Raw genomic sequence first — 19,564 nt, forward strand, 5'->3', positions numbered from 1 at the left:
TTCCCAGATGACCGACTTCTGGTGAGATTCTGAAGTAATAGCTTAGTAAAAGCTCGTGAAGTAAAAGCTCGTGAAGTAATAGCTTATTCAAATGCCTACTCAAGAGAGTATGCAATTTAGTAGCCAGACATTTGTTTTGTTCCTGAATGAATCAGTGTTTTGAATGAACCATTGAAGTAAATGATTCAATGACTCGCTCATAAAAAGGTCACTCGTTTAATTCCTGAATGATTGAGTGTTTTTGAATGAATCGCTAAAGTGAACGATTCAATAACTCAATCTTAAAAACAGTCACTTGTTCTGTTCTTGAAAGAATCTGTTTTGAACTAATCGGTTAAAATAAACGATGTGACCTGAAAAAAGGACAGAGACAAATGGAGTGACACAAACAGTAAAAAGTAAGTGCCACTTGACCTCTCAAATCTGAGGACCTGAACTGTTGCATAATTCCCTAGTAAATGTAAAAGTGGAAAACAAAAGTAAAGCGTCAAACCACCAAACAACAACAACCAGCAACTAATTGCATTCACTGGCTTAAATGGTTTGGAAGAGAAAAACATGGCTCACACACACTTTGAAATCACCACAGCTATTTTAATTGATGTTTTGGAGCAATCATTGTCAAACAACCACTCAGTTCAGGATAACTAAGCACTCATGGGGGGATCTCAGTTATGCACATTTTAAATAGTAGAATCTTTGTCTACATTGCCTATATATTTATAACCATCATTTTGCTTCCATAGACAGGAAATTAACTCTGTAATATGGCTTCAAGATCTAGTAACAGATCTATAGCAAAATGGACTTTGACATCTTATGAGAGCATAATCCAGCTATGTTCTCAACACACAGACACATCTCTAAAAGTCTATTAATAAACATATATCACAGGGTAGAATTAAAATGCATTGGTTAATGCACATTTTTGAATGTGAATTTGGATACAACTGTTAATCAAAATGACAATTTTTAGTTGTGCATCTCCTTTAGTCAATGAAAAAGCTTAATTTTTTTTTATTAGGCTACTTTATATCCAAAAATAATCTGCAAAATTAAGTAATATTAACACAAAATGAATATGAGACTGAGTTTACGACGTGTATTTGACTTTGGATCTATGCAGGGAATAAAGATATCCACTGGTGCACTTTACACCAGCTCACACAAACACATGCAGGTAAATGATGTATTACATTTAGCTACTGTATATCACACACACACACACACATATAACACATCCCACTGATTGTATGGACCCTGTTTTAAGTCCTCTCATTTTTCCATCCATCCAACTTTACATTGTCCAATCATCTAAAATGTGCAAAACAACAATGGAAAGTACACAACAGAATTCTGCATGAAAGATCGAACCTTACAGGGATTTAAATCATTTCATTTAGTACAGGCTTGGGTTTCAAGTAAATTCAACAGAAAGAGGGTGATCTCATCATGCTGCTGTTGATCACAACAATGTTCCCTCAACTAAGGCAAATCTGCTCATCTGCACGCACTACACTTTGGTACATAAATCAGACACTTGGATAAAGAAAATGTATAATTAGACTCCACCAAAGCTGACTGCTTAGTTTTCACTAGAGGTTTACTGTTGTTATTAATATTTAGAAATATTCTTTTAAGGCAGAAACTTGAAGTGATGCCCGCAAAGGCAATACAAGTGGCTGCATAGGACCACCTCAATATGTGAATGGTCACAGTGCCCTCTGGTGGTGACATGCAAAGCAGGTCTGTTTAACAGAACCAAAACGGAAAGAGACACATGGGGATGAAGAGAAAAGACTGTCACACACGTACAAATGGTTGCAGTCAGGCACACAGGTATTAAGCACCATTCAGACAGACCAAGAGTCAGCTGACACTGATGACACACACTGGAGCTATAACCAATACAAATTATAGGAAGGGATTATGTTCTATTGTAGCCTAAATATTTGTGAAGATTCGATTCTCGTTTTGTTATTTTGTGTTTAAGCTTTTTAAATCTTCATCAGTCCTATTTTTAAGTACTTTAGCTGACCTCGGAGCAGGAGTTATTAGGTTTAAAGTCACCATGAAGTCAAAACTGACAAATCTTAATGGAATATTGCAGTATTTATAAAAAATTAAATAAATTCATGTGCCCTCATAATCTTTAATCAAAATAACTTCCCCTCCCTCTTGCAACTACATCTCTTCTCTGATGACATGTTTGCTGCCGCGAGGGCGGGACGACCTGTCAATCACATGAGGTCGACCAATCGCAAACCACAACGATCCAATCAATTCCGACATTTTTACTTGTTTGAGAAGCCGTTTCACTCGGATATACATCACAATAGGGAAGAAAAGACTATCTCAACTTCCGTTTCATGCCGACTTTAAACAGAAGAGAGGCATTCACACAGAAAAAAAAAACTAACTCTCAACCTCACACAAACATCCTAGAATCAAGCAAGCTAATGTTTGTCTACATGATTCTGTTCTGGAGCAAATGTTTGATCAACATTTGAGAGAAATGCCTTGACTGGTCTTACAAATTCAATGAGTTGAATTTCAATCGTTTCCTAGAAATTAAAGCCAATTCAAAACCATACTGAAACTGTGGACAAATGAACTGCTGTAATTTAAAACATCTGAGAAAGATGGATGAGATATAATGTTTTTACAAAGGTGACTGTCCAAGATGTACAACTGAGAACGGATGGTCTTTTACACGTCTCACAACGGGAACTGAAGCGAGCGTCCGACTTTTGCTTGTCCATGACTGATGTCAAGTTGTATACACACGTTTTGTTTCTACTTCAGGTCCATCAAAGTGTGATTTATCCAGGCATGAATGATCAATATCAGTTTTGTGTGCCAGCAGATAACAACCACCACCTCTATTAGATTTAACCCTTGACCTGCTCCACATCTGAGCCATCTACTTCAATGTCAGAGTCTGAGAGCGAGCGTCCAGAGTGGTCAGAGTTTGAGTTACTGTATGAAGGCAGGCTTAGATCGCTCTCCTCTAAAGTGTCGGTCCTGGAAAAGAGACCAAGGTCCAGCTGGTAGGTGGGCGTCCCGCTGCTGTCATTGTCGCTGTCATAACAGAAGTCCTCTAAGTCCACAAACCATTCGGGCCAGAACTTCCTCCGTATGCGCTCACAGTACATGGCGAGGTTGATCAGTTCTCCTGTACACAGATAGACATAATTGTTTGTGTAGCTTTCTTGAAACATGTCAAAAAGGGTTAGATTAATGGCGATTAACAACTCATACACGGTAACACTTTACAATAAGGTTCATTTATTAAACATTAGTTAATGTATTAACTAACATGAACTAACCATGAGCAATACATTTGTTACTGTTTTTGTTAATCTTTGTTAAAGTTAGTTAATACAAATCCAGCTGTTCATTGTTTGTTCATGTTAGTTCACAGTGCATTAACTAATGTTAACAAGATTTTAATAAAGTATTAGTAAATGTTGAAATTAACATATACAACGATTAACAAATGCTGAAGAAGTATTGTTTATTCTTAGTTAATGTTAACTAATGTAGTTAACTAATGAACCTTATTGTAAAGTGTTACCACTTACTTTATCACAATAATAAAATAAATAAAAACAGTTAAACATGAAAGTATTATGCAATCATTTAAGACATTTCTCCTTATATAGAACCTTTTTGGCATAAATTATTCTTTAAATCTGAGTCAGGAACTCTAGGGTTCTATATAGAAACCCATTGAACTTTTTATCTAAGAGTGTAATTTTAATAAGAATACAGCGACATATTTCTATACTGCTGAGGTGAATTGGCATTCTGTGTATGTGACTGAACTGTAACATGCAGAAGCACAAATAAATGCTTATAATGCCATCTAGTGGAAAAAGTAAATAATTACATTCAGCAAACTGCCATGCAAGGGCACAAACATTTTAAATACCGGTAGTTTATCCAAAAAATTTAAATTCCAATACCTTACTCACTTTCCCCAAACCTGTTTAATTTTCTTTCTTCGGTGGAACACAAAAGATGTTATTCAGAATGTTCGTGCTGCTCTTTTTTGAAACAATTAAAGCTCCAAAAATAACAAATGTACCCCAAAGTACTAAACAAAATCCAAAAGACTTGTGCACTATATGTTAAATATATTCTAAAGCCATATGATCACAATGGCTTTTAATTGAAAATCTTACTTTTTTGTCCTCCCATCCCCAACCCATCCCCATTCACCAACATTTTATAGAATAGAATAAGTTGAATATTCTGTCTAACATCTCCTTTCTTGTTTCATGGAAGAAAGAAATCCATGCATGTTTGGAACATCATGAAGTTGAGTAAATAATGACATTATTGGATAAACTGTCCCTTTAAAAACCACAACATCCAAAACTCAAGACATGCATGAATCTCCCTTTTGCCCTACAAATATCACTACTTATGTTTTAATCGGCCAGGCAATAATTTCTGTGACTAATGCTGAACATTATGTTTCTATTAGGAGTGCAAAACTGCAGTTGTGAGGTCTTGGTCACCTTTAATGAGCTGCTCGGGCCGTGTTCCAGGCAGCGTCCACATGGCTTGTGCAAGGTGACCGAACACTGTGGCATCCACACTGGACAGTTTGGGACCCATGATGTACTTCTTATCCCCTGGAAGTCCAGAAAATAAATATTAACCCCCAGCCATAATGTAAGACAAACAACAGACTTCTTTAAAATGGTTTCAGAAACACATTACCTTAAAACAGCCACTACAAGAAAATATTTATAACCTTTAATTTATTCAGTTGGATCAGATGGATCCACTTCAACTCCATGTGGTGACAAGTATGTAAAATATTGTGTCTTCGTGCTTTGTGACAAGTGTAGTTTCACACTTTGACACTTGAGCTATATAATACTTGCAGGAATATATATATTTTTTTAAAAGGCCGATGATTAAAAAAAAACATACAGTTTTAAGGCCTGGAATAAACAAAGTTACACTACCGTTCAAAAGTTTGGGGGCAGTAAGATTTTTTTTTTAATGTTTTTGAAATAAATCTCTTATGCTCACCAAGGCTGCATTTATTTTTTCAAAAAATATATATAAACAGTAAGACTGGGAAATATTATAACCAAACAAGTTAAAATAATTTTTCTTGAATATATTTTAAAATATAATTAGTCAGTGTCACGTGATCCTTCAGAAATCATTATAATATGCTGATTTGGTCTTTAGGAAACATTTCTTATTACCATCAATGTTGAAAACGATTGTGGTGTTTAATATTTTTATTGTTACATTTTTTCAGGATTATTTACATGAATATAAAGTAAAATTTTATTCAAAATGTAGCATTTATTGACGTATTGACGTAACAAGACGAGAATCAACATTGGCTTGGCTTTTTCGGAGATGGCGAGAACTGAGAGGTTTGAAATGTAGTAAAATTGACACGGAGATGGGGTAAATTGCCATATGTAGCTCTCTAACAGAGTTCATTATAAAGAATTATTATTGGGAAGGGTCATTTCATTATGTGTTGTTGTAGTGCTGTGCTGGAATACATTTTTTAAGGAAGTACCATGTCTATTAATGAGTATAGCTACAGTAACATCTTCAGCTGGTCAGCTTGAGACCCTTTCCATCTAAACTGGTTATATCTTAAGCCTAGTAGTGAATATTTTATGAGCAGTAGGATAATATCTATATCTTTTTTTAGTTCACGGTTCACATCCGCACAGTCATGCAGAGCCGAAGCACAACCAAAACAATGTTCTTCTGCAAAATGCATACAGTTTCGTTTTTTTTTAAAACACATAGTGTACCTTTAAACATTGTGATCACATAAGAAAAACATGCTACTTTAAAGCTTTATTTCTTGTTCTCCTCACCTAGCAGTGTGGCCAGTGTGCGCATGTCCTTCTCCATGAGGGTGTAAACCTCCTCTTTAGTGAAGCAGCCAATGCCATGACAGTACATCTCCCTCTTTACAATCCCACCAGTCAGCTGACACAGGGTCCATTTGAGCAGGTCACTGAGGGGTCCGGGAAGGTCCAGCATCCTCTGAGTCTCCTGAACATTATCCACCCACTGACAGTATGCAATGGTCCTGTGAGGACGAGAGAGAATTAGAGGTGATTCCCTCCATAAATATGTATAAAGAGTCATTTGTACTGTGGAGAAAAAAAGTCATATAATGAAGACAACCTGTTTAATAATAATACTTATTGTTATTATAATATAAGTAATTGGCTTTTATATTGTCATTTTTCTATGACAGTGTATTTGATGAGACTTCGTAGATTCGTTTCAATTTCTTAAAGATAAAAACCTGAAAGATTTTTTTTGTATGGATTTTAAACCTAGTCTTTAGAAAGCAGATTTGACATACTAAGTGCATTATAACATGCAGTATAACCATAGAATAGAGTGTACGGTAGTTTAGACTAACATATTTGAAAACTTTACTGTATGTAAATATATGTATGGATGTACTGTATATTTAAATGCCTAATACGTTTATTTAGCAGCTGATTTAATCCAAAACAACTTGCAAATGAGGAAATCATGAGGAAAACAAATAATTGACAAGCGATTCATCATAATATGGGCTTATTTATAATTCCTAGTTTATTATAACTGAGTGCAGCTTCAATATCACACAGAAAACAAACTCAGTTTGGCCTTTGAGATTCAACTTTGAATTAATTCTCTGCTCTGTGATTATCTGAATCAAATTAATTAAAGCGGTCTTCTAATTAACTTCTTTGCACACTAGGCAAAGCGTTAATAAAAGTCGTTCATCCAAAATGGCTTCAAGCGCTCTTTGGGTTCATGGCTTTGAACTCACCACTTGGAATTTACAATCAGCCTTTCATCAGGTTTAAATCAGATTCAAAGCTTCAGTGTGCAAGTTCTGCGCCAAAATAACAACTTTATTCATCCATGTTGCATTGACCAACATGGCATTTTAATTTGTAATGACATAATACATAAATTCCATGAAAAATGACTGTATTCTACACATTTGTTAATATGATATTACAAGGTCTTTTTATTTAAATGGGTCAAGTGTGTTAGGAGGTTCATTTCTTGACCAAAACAAACTAGTGTTATAATCCATTTTTTCTGTCAATATCCCAGCATGACATCCATAACTCTTATTCATAGCTCAATAAATGTCCCTGCTCAGTAAGCTTTTCAGCTGACATACACAACACCACTCTGAAGTGGACAGATATTTAAACCCATGAATTATTCAATCAATAGCCATGTGGGAGCCTATATATAGCACAGTGTAAAGCGTTTCTGACAATGTGAAGACAATGCACAGGAAAAAAAAGAAGAAAAAATTATTTCAAGGAAGCTAATAATGCAAAAGCAATGAAGAGGAGTAGATTAGGTTGTAAGAAAAGAATGTCTATACCATTGCTCTTCCCCCACCTTGATCTTCCCCTCAGTATAATGCTTACTCTAATATACCCAATGTGTAGGAGAATGTTTCAGCTCGAGTCATTAATTTGATAAATCTGATGCTTGCACTGCAAATCTTGCCAGCTGTACACTCCAGGCTTATCATGCATATTTTTTTTATTTTAATGGTTTACTATTACAGACTCTACAACTGTTCGTTGATTTTATTATGTAAGCAGAAATGGCTATTTTTTAAGGATTGAAATCTTACAATTGAAATATTCCAATAATTTGGAATAGAAGATTTGAAATATTTTTCATAAAAAGAACATTCACTTTGATTAAGTATTACAAAAATGATGAAGATTATTAATCTACTTACGGTCTAGTTAAAATCTGTAATGTGTATGGCAGCTTTGTACTTCTGGACAAGTCGTACTAAATAAAATAAGTACCAAGTCTAAAATTCAGACAAAAAATCATTTCTATAGAATGATATATACACATTTTAAAGTTAAAAATAAATTATATGCATTTAATTAATTTAATTAATTTTTAATAATAATAAAAAATGAACTAAATAATTGTATTACCGGTATTATAAATGTAAATATATTCACCAACCTAAAGGATGAAGCATGATTTATACTTTTGGGTAATAGTTATATTTGTATACCGTATTTAAGCCCTTGCATCAAAAATGAGTTTTTTTACATATCACATATTGCATTTTTCTTCAAAGGTTCATTTCCTGACCCCAACCCTCCAGTGTTATAATCCAGATTTTCTGTCTATATCCCAGCATGACATCCATATAACCCCCTGCTCTAGTCAATAATCAGTAAGTGCATATTTGTCCCTCACAATCCAGCAACGGCTCAGTAGCAGGAGAGTGACTCATTCTGAATGCCAGCACATGACTCACCAGTACAAGTGTTCCTCCACCATGGTGGTGATGGCCCGTGCTACCGCCTGCTCCTGAGCGCTCAGACTCTTGTTCAAGCTCATACCAAGTTTCTCCTCCAGAAAGTCAATTATAAATTCAGTTCCACATACCTGCTCGTAGTTATACTCAACCCAAGGCATCTTGCCCTGGGAAGAGAGGCTTCCGTCAAAGTAATTCTGCAATGAAAGAAACATAATGAGGGTGTAAAAGATGTGAATAATAATAATAATAATGATAATAATAATCTTTATTCTGGAGCATCTGGATGTGAATGAAATAAAAAATTTTCTAAGGGCTTTCATGAATTTCATTGACATTTCAACAGCAGATGGTGCCACTTCTAATAACTGCATGTAACCATTGATCAAAAGAAATCCATAATCCATACAGCTCCTTCATGCATACTTGATAGGGCAGATCAACCATGCGCAGATATGTCTCCATTTTCAGGCAGAAAGGTGACAGGCTTGGCACCCCATTTTTTGGCCTGGAGAACTGGTGAAGGATGATGGCGTCTTTAGAATCCAATTCTTGCTCTTTCCTGTAAGGAGGCGATCAAACAGATTTTAAAATCAGACCAATCTATTCGAGATTTCCATATGAACAGATGTATAGTAAGTCAAAATGCTGATGGTTAAATATCAGAGTCTGACAACTTCACATGTATTCATTTGCCATGCATTTTTTTATCTAAAATGACTTGCAGCTTATTTATGGTACGCATTTTATCATAATATCATATTTGTTCCCTGGGAGAATTCATCACCCTGGCATTGCAAAGCATTATGCTTTACCAGTTGAAGTACAGAGAGAACATGGTTTTACAGGAACAAAATTTAGCCTTAAAAGCAGCCATTTAGCCCCCAAAAATCTCGTGGAGTGCAGTGGAAAACAACTTATACTGTAATTATGTGTAAACAGCAGGATGTGTGTGGGAGGACACACACAGGCAGGTCTTATTTTACAAGCAGCAAATACAAGTCCAAGCCTGAGCTTTCAGAACAACACAACCTAGTCCTATTCTGATCACAAACAACTTTAAAAACTACAGGCTGCAAAATTCAAATTCTTTAATCTCAATCAATAATCTAAAACAGGACAAGTCTGTCTTATCCATCATTAATAAAAAGCAATCATGATTTCTACACTCTACAAATAATATACAAAACAACTGATTGGAGATTCATTTTCATAATGATTACATAACATGAGTAGTTACAGCGTATTACACCTGTGGGTCTGTAATTAACCATAATGGTAACAGGAAGTTTACCTTATGCATTGTTTTATGGTATGTAATTCTTAGAGTTAAAGGGATAGTTCACCAAAAAAATAAAAAATTATGTTATTAATTACTCACCCTTATGTCGTTCCAAAACCCGTAAGACTTTCTTTCATCTTCGGAACACAAATTAAGAATTTTTTTTTTATTAAATCTGAGAGCTTTCTGACCCTCTATTGACAGCTACGCAACTACTACCACTTTGATTTCACGTTTTCAAAAAGTTCATAAAGAGATCGTAAAACTAATCCATATGAATCAAGTGGTCCAAATTTTATGAAGAGACACAATTGCTTTATATGATGAATAGGTTGAATTTAGAATTTTACTCACATATAAACATTAATCAACGGACCCATCAGTTGTTTCACATGTTTGCTTGACGTGCGAGTGAGATTCATTCTTGTGTGTTACGCAGCACTTTTGAGCTTCCGCAACAACCAATGAGGTTTGTTCTCGCGCTGCGTCGCGCATCAAGCAGGTTCGGTAGAGCTTCTTTTATGTTCGCTGATCATGAGGGTGAATTTTCATTTTTGGGTGAACTATCCTTTTTAGCAAACTGTCACATGTCATTAACCAGGCCAAAACAACTTGAATTATTTTCCCAATTAGTCTAAAAAGGCCATTCAGTTTTGTAAGGACTCCACTCACCCTCTAGTCTAAGCTTTACATTTCAGATGCTTCCATGTGACTAAAATGAATATTCTGATGCACTAACAATGTCTATTTATGTCTAATGGTTGTTTATTGCACACATTTGTCTTTTTACGTCAATATCAAAGACTTATTTCCATTCTGTGGTAAACTGAATAGATAAAGCGTAAAGCATCAGAATGGATTGAATGCTGCAGAGCTGAGGGCTCAAACATGACGCTGTCCACTGCTAACGGTGCTGAAATCCCCCAGTGAAGTATTCTATGAGGATGAGAACGTCTCTTGCCACATTAAAACAGCTGTAAGTCTGTAGGTTAAGACTTCCAACAGCATAGCAGCTCACCTGAATTTATTAGGTAATGGCCAGCAATAAAGGTCGCTTGTACAACACAACTCAAGGACATCGCGATCCAGTGAAGTAAACAGTCACGATCACGTGCCGCATAATATGGCGCGTCATTTACACAAGAAACAAATTTATTAAGGTGCTGCTGTTGTTCTATGCCAATGTAAACAAGAGCAATTCCAGCTGAATACTGATGACAGGGCGTTTTCATTATGCTCCAGTGCGGCCGAAAACCGCTAGTGCATGTAACGTTAATCTAGAAAACGTGACTTGACGCGAGCTCAAACAATGTACACAAAACACAAAACTCACTGGAACTGACACTACCATGCGTACTAATATGTACATTTTACAGGTTCAAATGTATAAAGCATTTATGATGCGATATTATGAACAATGACAGATGGTAATTTCATACATCATGTGACATCACATTCACTGTAGGCCAAATCACTGACCTGATGGAGAGCAGCTCGTGCAGTAGATACGCAGCCGCAGCCAGCAGGGCACCTCCGGTGATGTAAAGCGTCTTCCTCCACCAGGAATCCGATACCAATCCCGACATGATCCCACCGATATCCTGCACAGGGACGGCAACTATGTCCCCATAAAATAAGTGACGCTCATCAGAGCCACACAACCCGAAGGACGGGCTCTGATTCCGGCCGAGATCAACCACGAACGACCGGGAGGAGGCGAAACCAGCAACCCAGTACATTCTCTCTCTCCCCCCGCTTCCTCCAACGAATCCTACGCCACTTCATTTATCCATATAAATATGGACAGTTGTTACATGGTTGTGTGCTATGTCGGCCTCGTAAGACAAAAGAAAAGCATTTTAACGGGATTTGGTTCCTGCACGGAGCTCCGCATCCTCCTTTGTTGCTGTGCTGGAGCTGAGTGACGTCACGGCGCATCACACATGGAAACTAAGCAAACAAACACATTCAGGCTTTTTATAAAACTAAATGCGCAGGCCTAAGCATTATGTGAGGGACACATAGTTTTACACGGAGTTACAATATACATACATATATATACATATATATACATATATACACATATACATATATATATATATATATATATATATATATATATATATATATATATATATATATATATATATATATATATATATATATATATATCACCCCTCCTCACATTTCAACAAACATTTTAGTATATCTTCTCAAGGGACAATACTATAGAAATTAAACTTGGATATATTTTAGAGTTGTCAATGTGCTGCTTGTATAGCAGTATTACTGTCCTCTGAATACATACAGCCATTATTGTCAAAATAGCTGGCAACAAAAGTGAGTACACCCTAAGTGATAATAGCTGTACGTTGTTTAACCATGCAAAGCCACATGTCCTATTCATCATGTTCATGTTTTTGTCTGCTTGACAGGACCATACAAATTTGTGTATCTTGTAGTAGAGCAGTTAAAATTTGTGCTTTGAGTACAATTCTCTCATACTGACCACTGGATGTTCAACATGGCACTTCATGGCAAATAACTCTCTAAGGATTTGAGAATTAGAATTGTTGCTCTCCACAAAGTTTACCTTGGCTATAAGAAGATTGGTAACACCCTGAAACTGAGTTACAGTACAGGTTAGGGTCATACAGAGGTTTTCCAAGACAGGTTCCACTTGGAACAGGCCTCGCAAGGGTCAATCAAAGAAGTTGAGTCCTCGTGCTGTGCGTCAGGTGCAGAAGCTGGCTTCAAAAAACAGACGCATGAGTGCAGCCAGCATTGCTTTAGAGGTTGCAGAAGCGGAAGGTCAGCTTGTCAGTGCTCAGACCATACGCCGCACACTGCAACAAGTCGGTTTGCATGGCCGTCGTCCCATAAGAAAGCCTCTTCTGAAGCTGGCTCACAAGAAAGCCAGCAAACAGTTTGCTGAAAGCAACCGGTCCAAGAGCATGAATTACTGGAACCATGTCCTGTGGTCTGATGAGACTAAGATAACCTTGTTTGGCTCAGATGGTGTCCAGCATGTGTGGTGACGCTCTGGTGAGGAGTACCAAGACAATTGGCTTTATGCCACAGCTTCACTACTTCCTGAACTTCAGCCAGCCCTTTGTTTCCTGTCTGTCATTATTGGACAAACTGATTAATCCAGGTGTGCCTGGCCTCAGTAACAATAATCAGGCACACCTGGATTAATCAGTTTGTCCAATAATGACAGACAGGAAACAAAGGGCTGGCTGAAGTTCAGGAAGTAGTGAAGCTGTGCATAAAGCCTATTGTGTCTTGCCTACAGTCAAGCATGGTGGTGGTAGCATCATGGTCTGGGGCTGCATGAGTGCTGCAGCTGCTGGTATGGGGGAGCTGAGCTTCATTGAGGGAAACATGGATTCCTACATGTACTGCTGTATGTTGAGTTATTTTCAGAGGACAGTAAATATATACTGCTATACAAGCAGCACATAGCCTGGTTAAAACCAGACCATTCTCAGTTGTAACTGAGTTATGGTCTGGCAAAGCGTCATAGACAAATCATTTCCAGAGGGGCGTCACCAACGGACGTCGTGGATAGACCTAAACCCAATCAGAGCGATGAAGGAGATGACGTATGCAGTGCGGCGGAGAAACATCTCCAAGTGTTGTTCTTTGCTCGGTTTTTAACAAAAAAGAAATGTTCAAATCGCTTAAAACAGACGCGATAGCTGATTCGAACGAGTGATGTTCGACGGCGGCATCCATCTTTGTAATGTAAGCTGCAAAATCTGCTTCAAAATCCCAGCGGTGTCGTCATCGTGTAAAGCCCGCCCCAACGTTTCTGATTGGTGCCCCGATTTCGACGGATTGGAAATGGGCTTGAATGAGCTCTTTGCCAGACTAACTTTCAGAGCAAATCTAAATTTGCCGGAAGTTGTCTGGGTTTTCCCAGGCTAAGCAGCACATGGACTACTATAAAATCTATCCAAGTTTGAGAAGATATACTAAAATGTTTGCTGAAATGTGAGGGGTGAACTCACTTTTGTGAGATACTGTATATAATGTTGAATTCTTAATCGTTTTACCTTTCAGTTACATTCTGCATTTTGACTTATTTAAAGATAAAAAATATATTATATATTATGCGTATGTATACATATGTATGTGTGTATAGTACAGTATATATATTTATATATAGTAGAAATATTTATATTATATATGTAAATGCTCTGATAAATTGTAATATACATTTTGGTAAATGCTCTGATAAATAAATCAGCTGCTTTCTAGTCTTATATTTAAACATGAAGTTGATCTAGAAGACCTTTTATTCTATTTTTTATTTATATACGAAAGTTACCATGATTGTTTGTAAGTCAAAGTAAATGTACTCAAAATAGAGAATTGTTCAGGCTGAATAAAACACTCTCTCAATCACACAACTCATCAGATCTATTCTTTGTGTTCATTTTATTAAGTACTTCAAAAATATCATTATACAAGTGCCATCAAAAATATCATTATATAATTCTCACTGTCTATTTGACCTCTGACATGAACCAGAGATCATCACCACAAAACACAAGTAAATTGTAGTTAATTAATATACATCAACATATGAATATTGTGTGGTTCAAAAGGTCAACCTCAAATTCTCATCTTAGCAAGAGCTTCATAAAAGATGTTTTATGAATCATGCGTCTGATATAATATGTTTTATCAAGGAACAAAAGGCAAAGAATTTTTACTGGTTCAGCAATGCACGATGCAACATTTTGAGATCACACTATTCTGGAGCAGGTGAAGTCTGTTTGATAGCAGTTTCAACATTAAAAATAGCTCAACTGTGACTTGTGGCTCGACCTGGCTCATCCGGATTCTCACTCTCAGCCCAGACCCGGTCAGGCTGGGGCTCTTCTTTGGGTTTGACTGCATGTAAAGCATAGTTGATAGCAGTGCTCTGCTGCCAGCTCCAGGCTCCTGTGAGAGGATTGTACATCATGCCTCTGATAGCCTCCATGTAGAAACCAACTGGGATACAGGGAAACAAAAAGATAGTAAAAGCAAGTAACAATGCAACTGTACAATAAACACTGTAGCAGTGGAACATTAGATCATATTGAGCAGTTATATAATGCATACCAGGTTTTTCCAACAAGCTGTTATTAAAACAGCAAAGGAGATCCATGAAAGAAAAGTGGAGGAGTAATACCCAGACACTGATCAATGAATTAGAGTGAGAGAAAAATGGAACTCAGAGATAACACTCACAAGACTCCAACAGTCGTTCCAGATCCTCTGGGCTGATGAATTTATCCCAGTCATGAGTGCCACTCGGAAGAATCCTTAACAGCCGCTCCGCTACCACAATCCCAAAAACGTAGGACAATTTGGTTTTGTTAATAGTGGTGATGAAAAGAGAGCCACCAGGCTGAAAGACAACACCAGCTCACATTAGTTTTGCAAATATAATTGGTCTCAGATTTCAATAAAGATTTATTTGAAATTAAATTTTACAGCACTTTAGTCATTCATTCCCTATAAACAAATAACTTTAGTTTAGGGGATATACACTGTGAAAAGGGATATTGACTAACTTTTGTGTGTGTACATATTATATTATATATTTTAATCTATTAAATGAAAGGAAAAGAAAGCCTAACAGAAATAGGCTGACGAAAGTGCCTCTTATTTTAACTGGATGCCACAGCATTAGGGAAGATTATGGGGATTTAGTAACTCTTTAGGAAGACCGTTTGTCCTCTGACACACTGACCCAGAAGATTAAATCCATCCATTCAGTTCTCCTTGCTGAGAATCTGTTGCTTTGTGCTACTGTCATTGTTTGAGATGTCAGTGATGCTGTGACACACCTTCAACACCTGCTGGCAGCAGCTGGCAAAGGCGTCCAGGTCAGCCAGATGTTCCACCACCTCAGATGCCACTACGGCATGAAATCCCTCTACTTCCTCCTCAGCGAGGTCTTCCAGGGTGCAGGCCTGATAGCGAACTCTCTCCCGCAATTCGGGATCGTAGGAGGAGTGCAGCTCTGCGGTGCGCACACTGTCCTCCACTGGGTCAATTCCCAGGACATCAGCTCCAAGCCTTCCTAGTGGCTGAGAAAGGTTAATGTTACTCAAAAGAGAGAAAAAAGCCAATTCAAAATATCACAAATGACTATACTACTACTTAAACAGTATGTAAATAATGATAAAATAATACATCCATGGGACTGAAACTAAAAATTTTCAATATTGATTTTGGATTAGTATGGTACACAATTTAAATGGAAAAGAAAATTAAGATGTTAGTAAAAAATATATGTAATTGTTCAGTTTCAATGAAAAAAAAATCATTGTTTACTATTGTACAGCAGGGACTGTTCACTGTTTAAGCAGAGCAAAACATTTTATTTTAATTTTTCATATAATAATAATTATTTACAATAATTTGAACAAGCACTGAATAAAACTATCAGCAGCACAAAAAAACAACAAAAACATCTGCACATTTCCCTCTGCTGGTCATACAGGGCAGTGCTCCTGAAATGGGCTGAAGTAACCAGTCAACTGTCTGTACCACTGATGTGCCTCTAAGGGGATCTTCCGACATAAGCTTTTGCATGACAGGACACTCAAAAAAGATCACGCTCACCAAAACACAACAACGACACATCAGGCAGAGAGACGGCCTAGAGAAAGTGTTTATCTCAATGGAGGAAACCACTGGGCGTGAAGCTGTCTGTTTTAATCATGTAGTTCAGTTGGCAGGTTTTCAGTTATCGTTTGCAGCCAGCTAAAAATAATCATTCATGTTATCAAACCTAACAAACATGAGACCAGCTTTATTTTTGCCATCGAACCCAGATCTGATCTATCAAATAAGAAAGTATCATACAGTAAACAGAAAAAACTGAACTTGCACTAACAAATACAACGGACTCAATATTTATCTGTCTAGTAAAGTCATTATAGCATAATTTTCATAATTAACAGTAGTTACCTCACTTAGAAGGCCTCCACCACAGCCGACGTCCAGTATTCTGAGCCCAGTCAGAGGTTTGCCCAACTGCCGGACACCGTGCACATTCAACAAATTATCCCTGAAAATAAGGTCAAAGGTCACGAAATGAGGTTAAGAAGGCATTAGTCTAGAGGACAAGTCAGGCAGAATTTTGAAGTGATGTACATCAGACTGACGCAAAACAGAAAATCTGAAGCTAATCACAGCATGCAATTCCACAATGTGCTTCTTGGAGTCACAAACACATCTTCCTGCTAGTCCCTCCGGCTAGACACATGCCTTTGTCCTCCTGAAGCAATTGTACATCCTCACTATTCGTCTCGCTGGACCCATAGGCAACATCCCCATGTTTCTCCCCAAAATGCTTGGACAGGCCTTGCAGACCAAAGCAGCCTGAGGTGCTCACTGCCAATCCTGTTAACTCAGCCCATCACTGCCAAAAAACCCAAGTCTTTGAAGGAATTCCCTGCCTGATCTCTAGAAAACACACACTCCTCAAGTACAACATAATAACCAGCAACAGCACTGAGGTCCCTCATTTAAACAAGCCCCCAGGGCACCGCCATACCCATACACGCTGTATACTCATCACCAATATAACTGATGCCGTGTTCAGGGAAGGGGAAGAAATTGTGCACTGGATGATTCCAGGAGACGAAGGGAAAACATCTGACTCTATACATCCTGACTCTCGCGGAAACAGCTGCAAACAGAAGAACCACAGACATGCTGCATAATCTCCAGCTGCTGTCCTCACCCTTTCACCATACTCACCATTACCTGGACACGAAACAGAAGCTTCCGAGTTCTATCTGTGGACATTCTACAAGAAATGAATAGATGCTAGTACTGTTGAAATAACAGCCTGACTCTGATTAATAGAGACGATTCAGTTCAGATGATTGATTAACATGAAGAAAACATTTGAAAGAAATTAATATTTTTACTCAGTAAGGATGTATTAAAAAGATCAAAAGTGACAGTAACAACTTTTGAATCATTACAAAAGATTACTATTTCACGTAATTGCTGTTCTATAGAGCGCTCCATTCATCAAAGAATCTCGAAAAAACTCATGTCTCACGGATTCTAGAAAAATTAAGCAGCACAACTGTTTTTAACATTGATATTAGTAAGAAATGCTTCTTGAGCAGCAAATCAGCATATTGGAATGATTTCTGAAGGATCATATGAGACTGAAGTAATGATGCTGAAAATTCAGCTTTGCATCAGAGTAATAAATTACACTTATATTAAAATAAGTGTAATACAATATATTAAAACAGAAAATTTTTTTAAGTGTAATAAAATTTCGCAATTTACTAGTTTGAATGTATTTTCAATTAAATAAATGCTTTTACAAAAACAAACATTACAAATCTTAGTGACCACACACTTTTGAACAGTAGTGTAGGAAAACATGAAACACTTTTGGGAAGTTGTAGGTGTGATATTCTATAGTTCATATAAAACTATTTTAAGCTAGGGATGCATATTAAAGGAAATCTAGTCACTAAAATTATTTATAGCCATGTTATAACCAAAATAGCTGATATTAAAATAAATGTTTTTTTTTACAAATAAATTTACACTAAAAGTTATTGCAGTTATTACATTTGTACTGTTTTTAGAGATAGTGTTTTCAGATTATATGTCACTGTCACCTGAATGTAATTGTAGATGAAAATGAGAATGCACAAATAAATATCTAATATGACCAATTTTGATAAATTAAAAGATTTTTTATTTTATATTGTGCAACCCTAATTAAAACAGTATTTTGTTCATTCATACATTTTTTTATTAAGCTGTAATGCATGCAACTTTTTTGACCGTCATGTATTAGTACCAAGATACTTTAAAATGAATGGAGACCAGATCTTAGGTTAAAATGTTATATGTATAATGGAAGTATACATTTTTAAATAGTTACCTAAAATCTTGCTGATGGTAAAGAAAAATACTTTAGTGCAGTCATGGCAAACAAAAAGTATTTATCTTTACCATCAGCAAGATTTTAGGTAACTATTTAAAAATGTATCACTATTGACACTAATTTCATTAGTAGAAAGTACACACCGTATGAAAGGCACTCTCAGGTCATTCATGGAGTGCAAGGCTGCAAACTCTCCCCGCAAGTCCCACCACTTGCTCGCCATGGCCTGAAACTTGCGCACCTCGGCGGGGTCCACAGTACTCTGGGAAACCGTGCGGACATTTAAACGGGGCAATCTGCAGAAGAAAACTAATGTTAAAATCTCCTATGTTGTTATGATTCGCTAGTAAACAAAAACACAGCGGGTAAACTAGAAAACTGGCCAATTAAGGGGGGGAAAGCCATGCATTTAACTGCATACCAACTTTTTAAGCCGATTAAATCAGTCTCACCCATTTGACAGCTGATTCTTCTGTCGGTGATGCTGACACACCGTCCAGCTGCACAGAGAACGCAATGGTTTCCCTTTAAAGGACACGTTTCGGGTTAGCCGGCATATGAACGTAGATTCTGCTAACAGCCCGAAAGCTAATCGTGCAAATTTACTGGAGTACATGACTGCATCTTATTGCGTCCCACATGTATCTCAAATGAGCATTTCAGTCATTTAAATCCAATGTGACCGTGGCGTGTTCGCAGAACTTCTGACCGAGCAGAAACTCTAAATGGAATTAAACGTTCCTATCCCACATTGGGATAAACCATAAATAACAAATGTAGTATTATCGACTGATTCCATTTCAACACACTTTATTCACCTGAAAAGGTGGAATACGTTTTAATACTTTATGGTTAATACCACGTACATGTTTTAAATTAAATCATTACTGCATTTATCTGGAACCACAACATTCAAGTTTGCTTGACCGCAAAACAACTGCCATTCCACGTTCTCGGAAGTATGCACTTAATATCTTAAAATGTAATTCAGGAAATGAATGGGGAGCTCACGTAAAAATAGGAATTCATTATA

At 37.0% G+C, this 19,564-nt stretch overlaps 2 protein-coding genes across 2 annotated transcripts; both read right to left on the reverse strand.

Annotated features, from left to right (window-relative positions):
• Nucleotides 1-2,539: 2,539 nt before the first annotated feature.
• Nucleotides 2,540-11,546, reverse strand: faxcb (failed axon connections homolog, metaxin like GST domain containing b). The gene is made up of 6 exons (XM_056258516.1): nt 11,079-11,546; nt 8,744-8,879; nt 8,318-8,514; nt 5,871-6,088; nt 4,527-4,643; nt 2,540-3,175 (listed from the first exon to the last, which is right to left on the reverse strand). Exons 1-6 carry the CDS (start codon nt 11,336-11,338, stop codon nt 2,892-2,894), a joined length of 1,212 nt encoding a protein of 403 aa, XP_056114491.1. The 5' UTR covers nt 11,339-11,546; the 3' UTR covers nt 2,540-2,891.
• Nucleotides 11,547-14,023: 2,477 nt separating this feature from the next.
• Nucleotides 14,024-19,218, reverse strand: coq3 (coenzyme Q3 methyltransferase). The gene is made up of 6 exons (XM_056258518.1): nt 18,984-19,218; nt 18,675-18,827; nt 16,575-16,674; nt 15,446-15,688; nt 14,844-15,003; nt 14,024-14,603 (listed from the first exon to the last, which is right to left on the reverse strand). Exons 1-6 carry the CDS (start codon nt 19,145-19,147, stop codon nt 14,413-14,415), a joined length of 1,011 nt encoding a protein of 336 aa, XP_056114493.1. The 5' UTR covers nt 19,148-19,218; the 3' UTR covers nt 14,024-14,412.
• Nucleotides 19,219-19,564: the final 346 nt, after the last annotated feature.

This window comes from Rhinichthys klamathensis, unplaced genomic scaffold (assembly GCF_029890125.1).
Source record: "Rhinichthys klamathensis goyatoka isolate OS25496 unplaced genomic scaffold, OSU_Roscu_1.1 h1tg000152l_1, whole genome shotgun sequence".
Taxonomy (NCBI): Eukaryota; Metazoa; Chordata; class Actinopteri; order Cypriniformes; family Leuciscidae; genus Rhinichthys; species Rhinichthys klamathensis.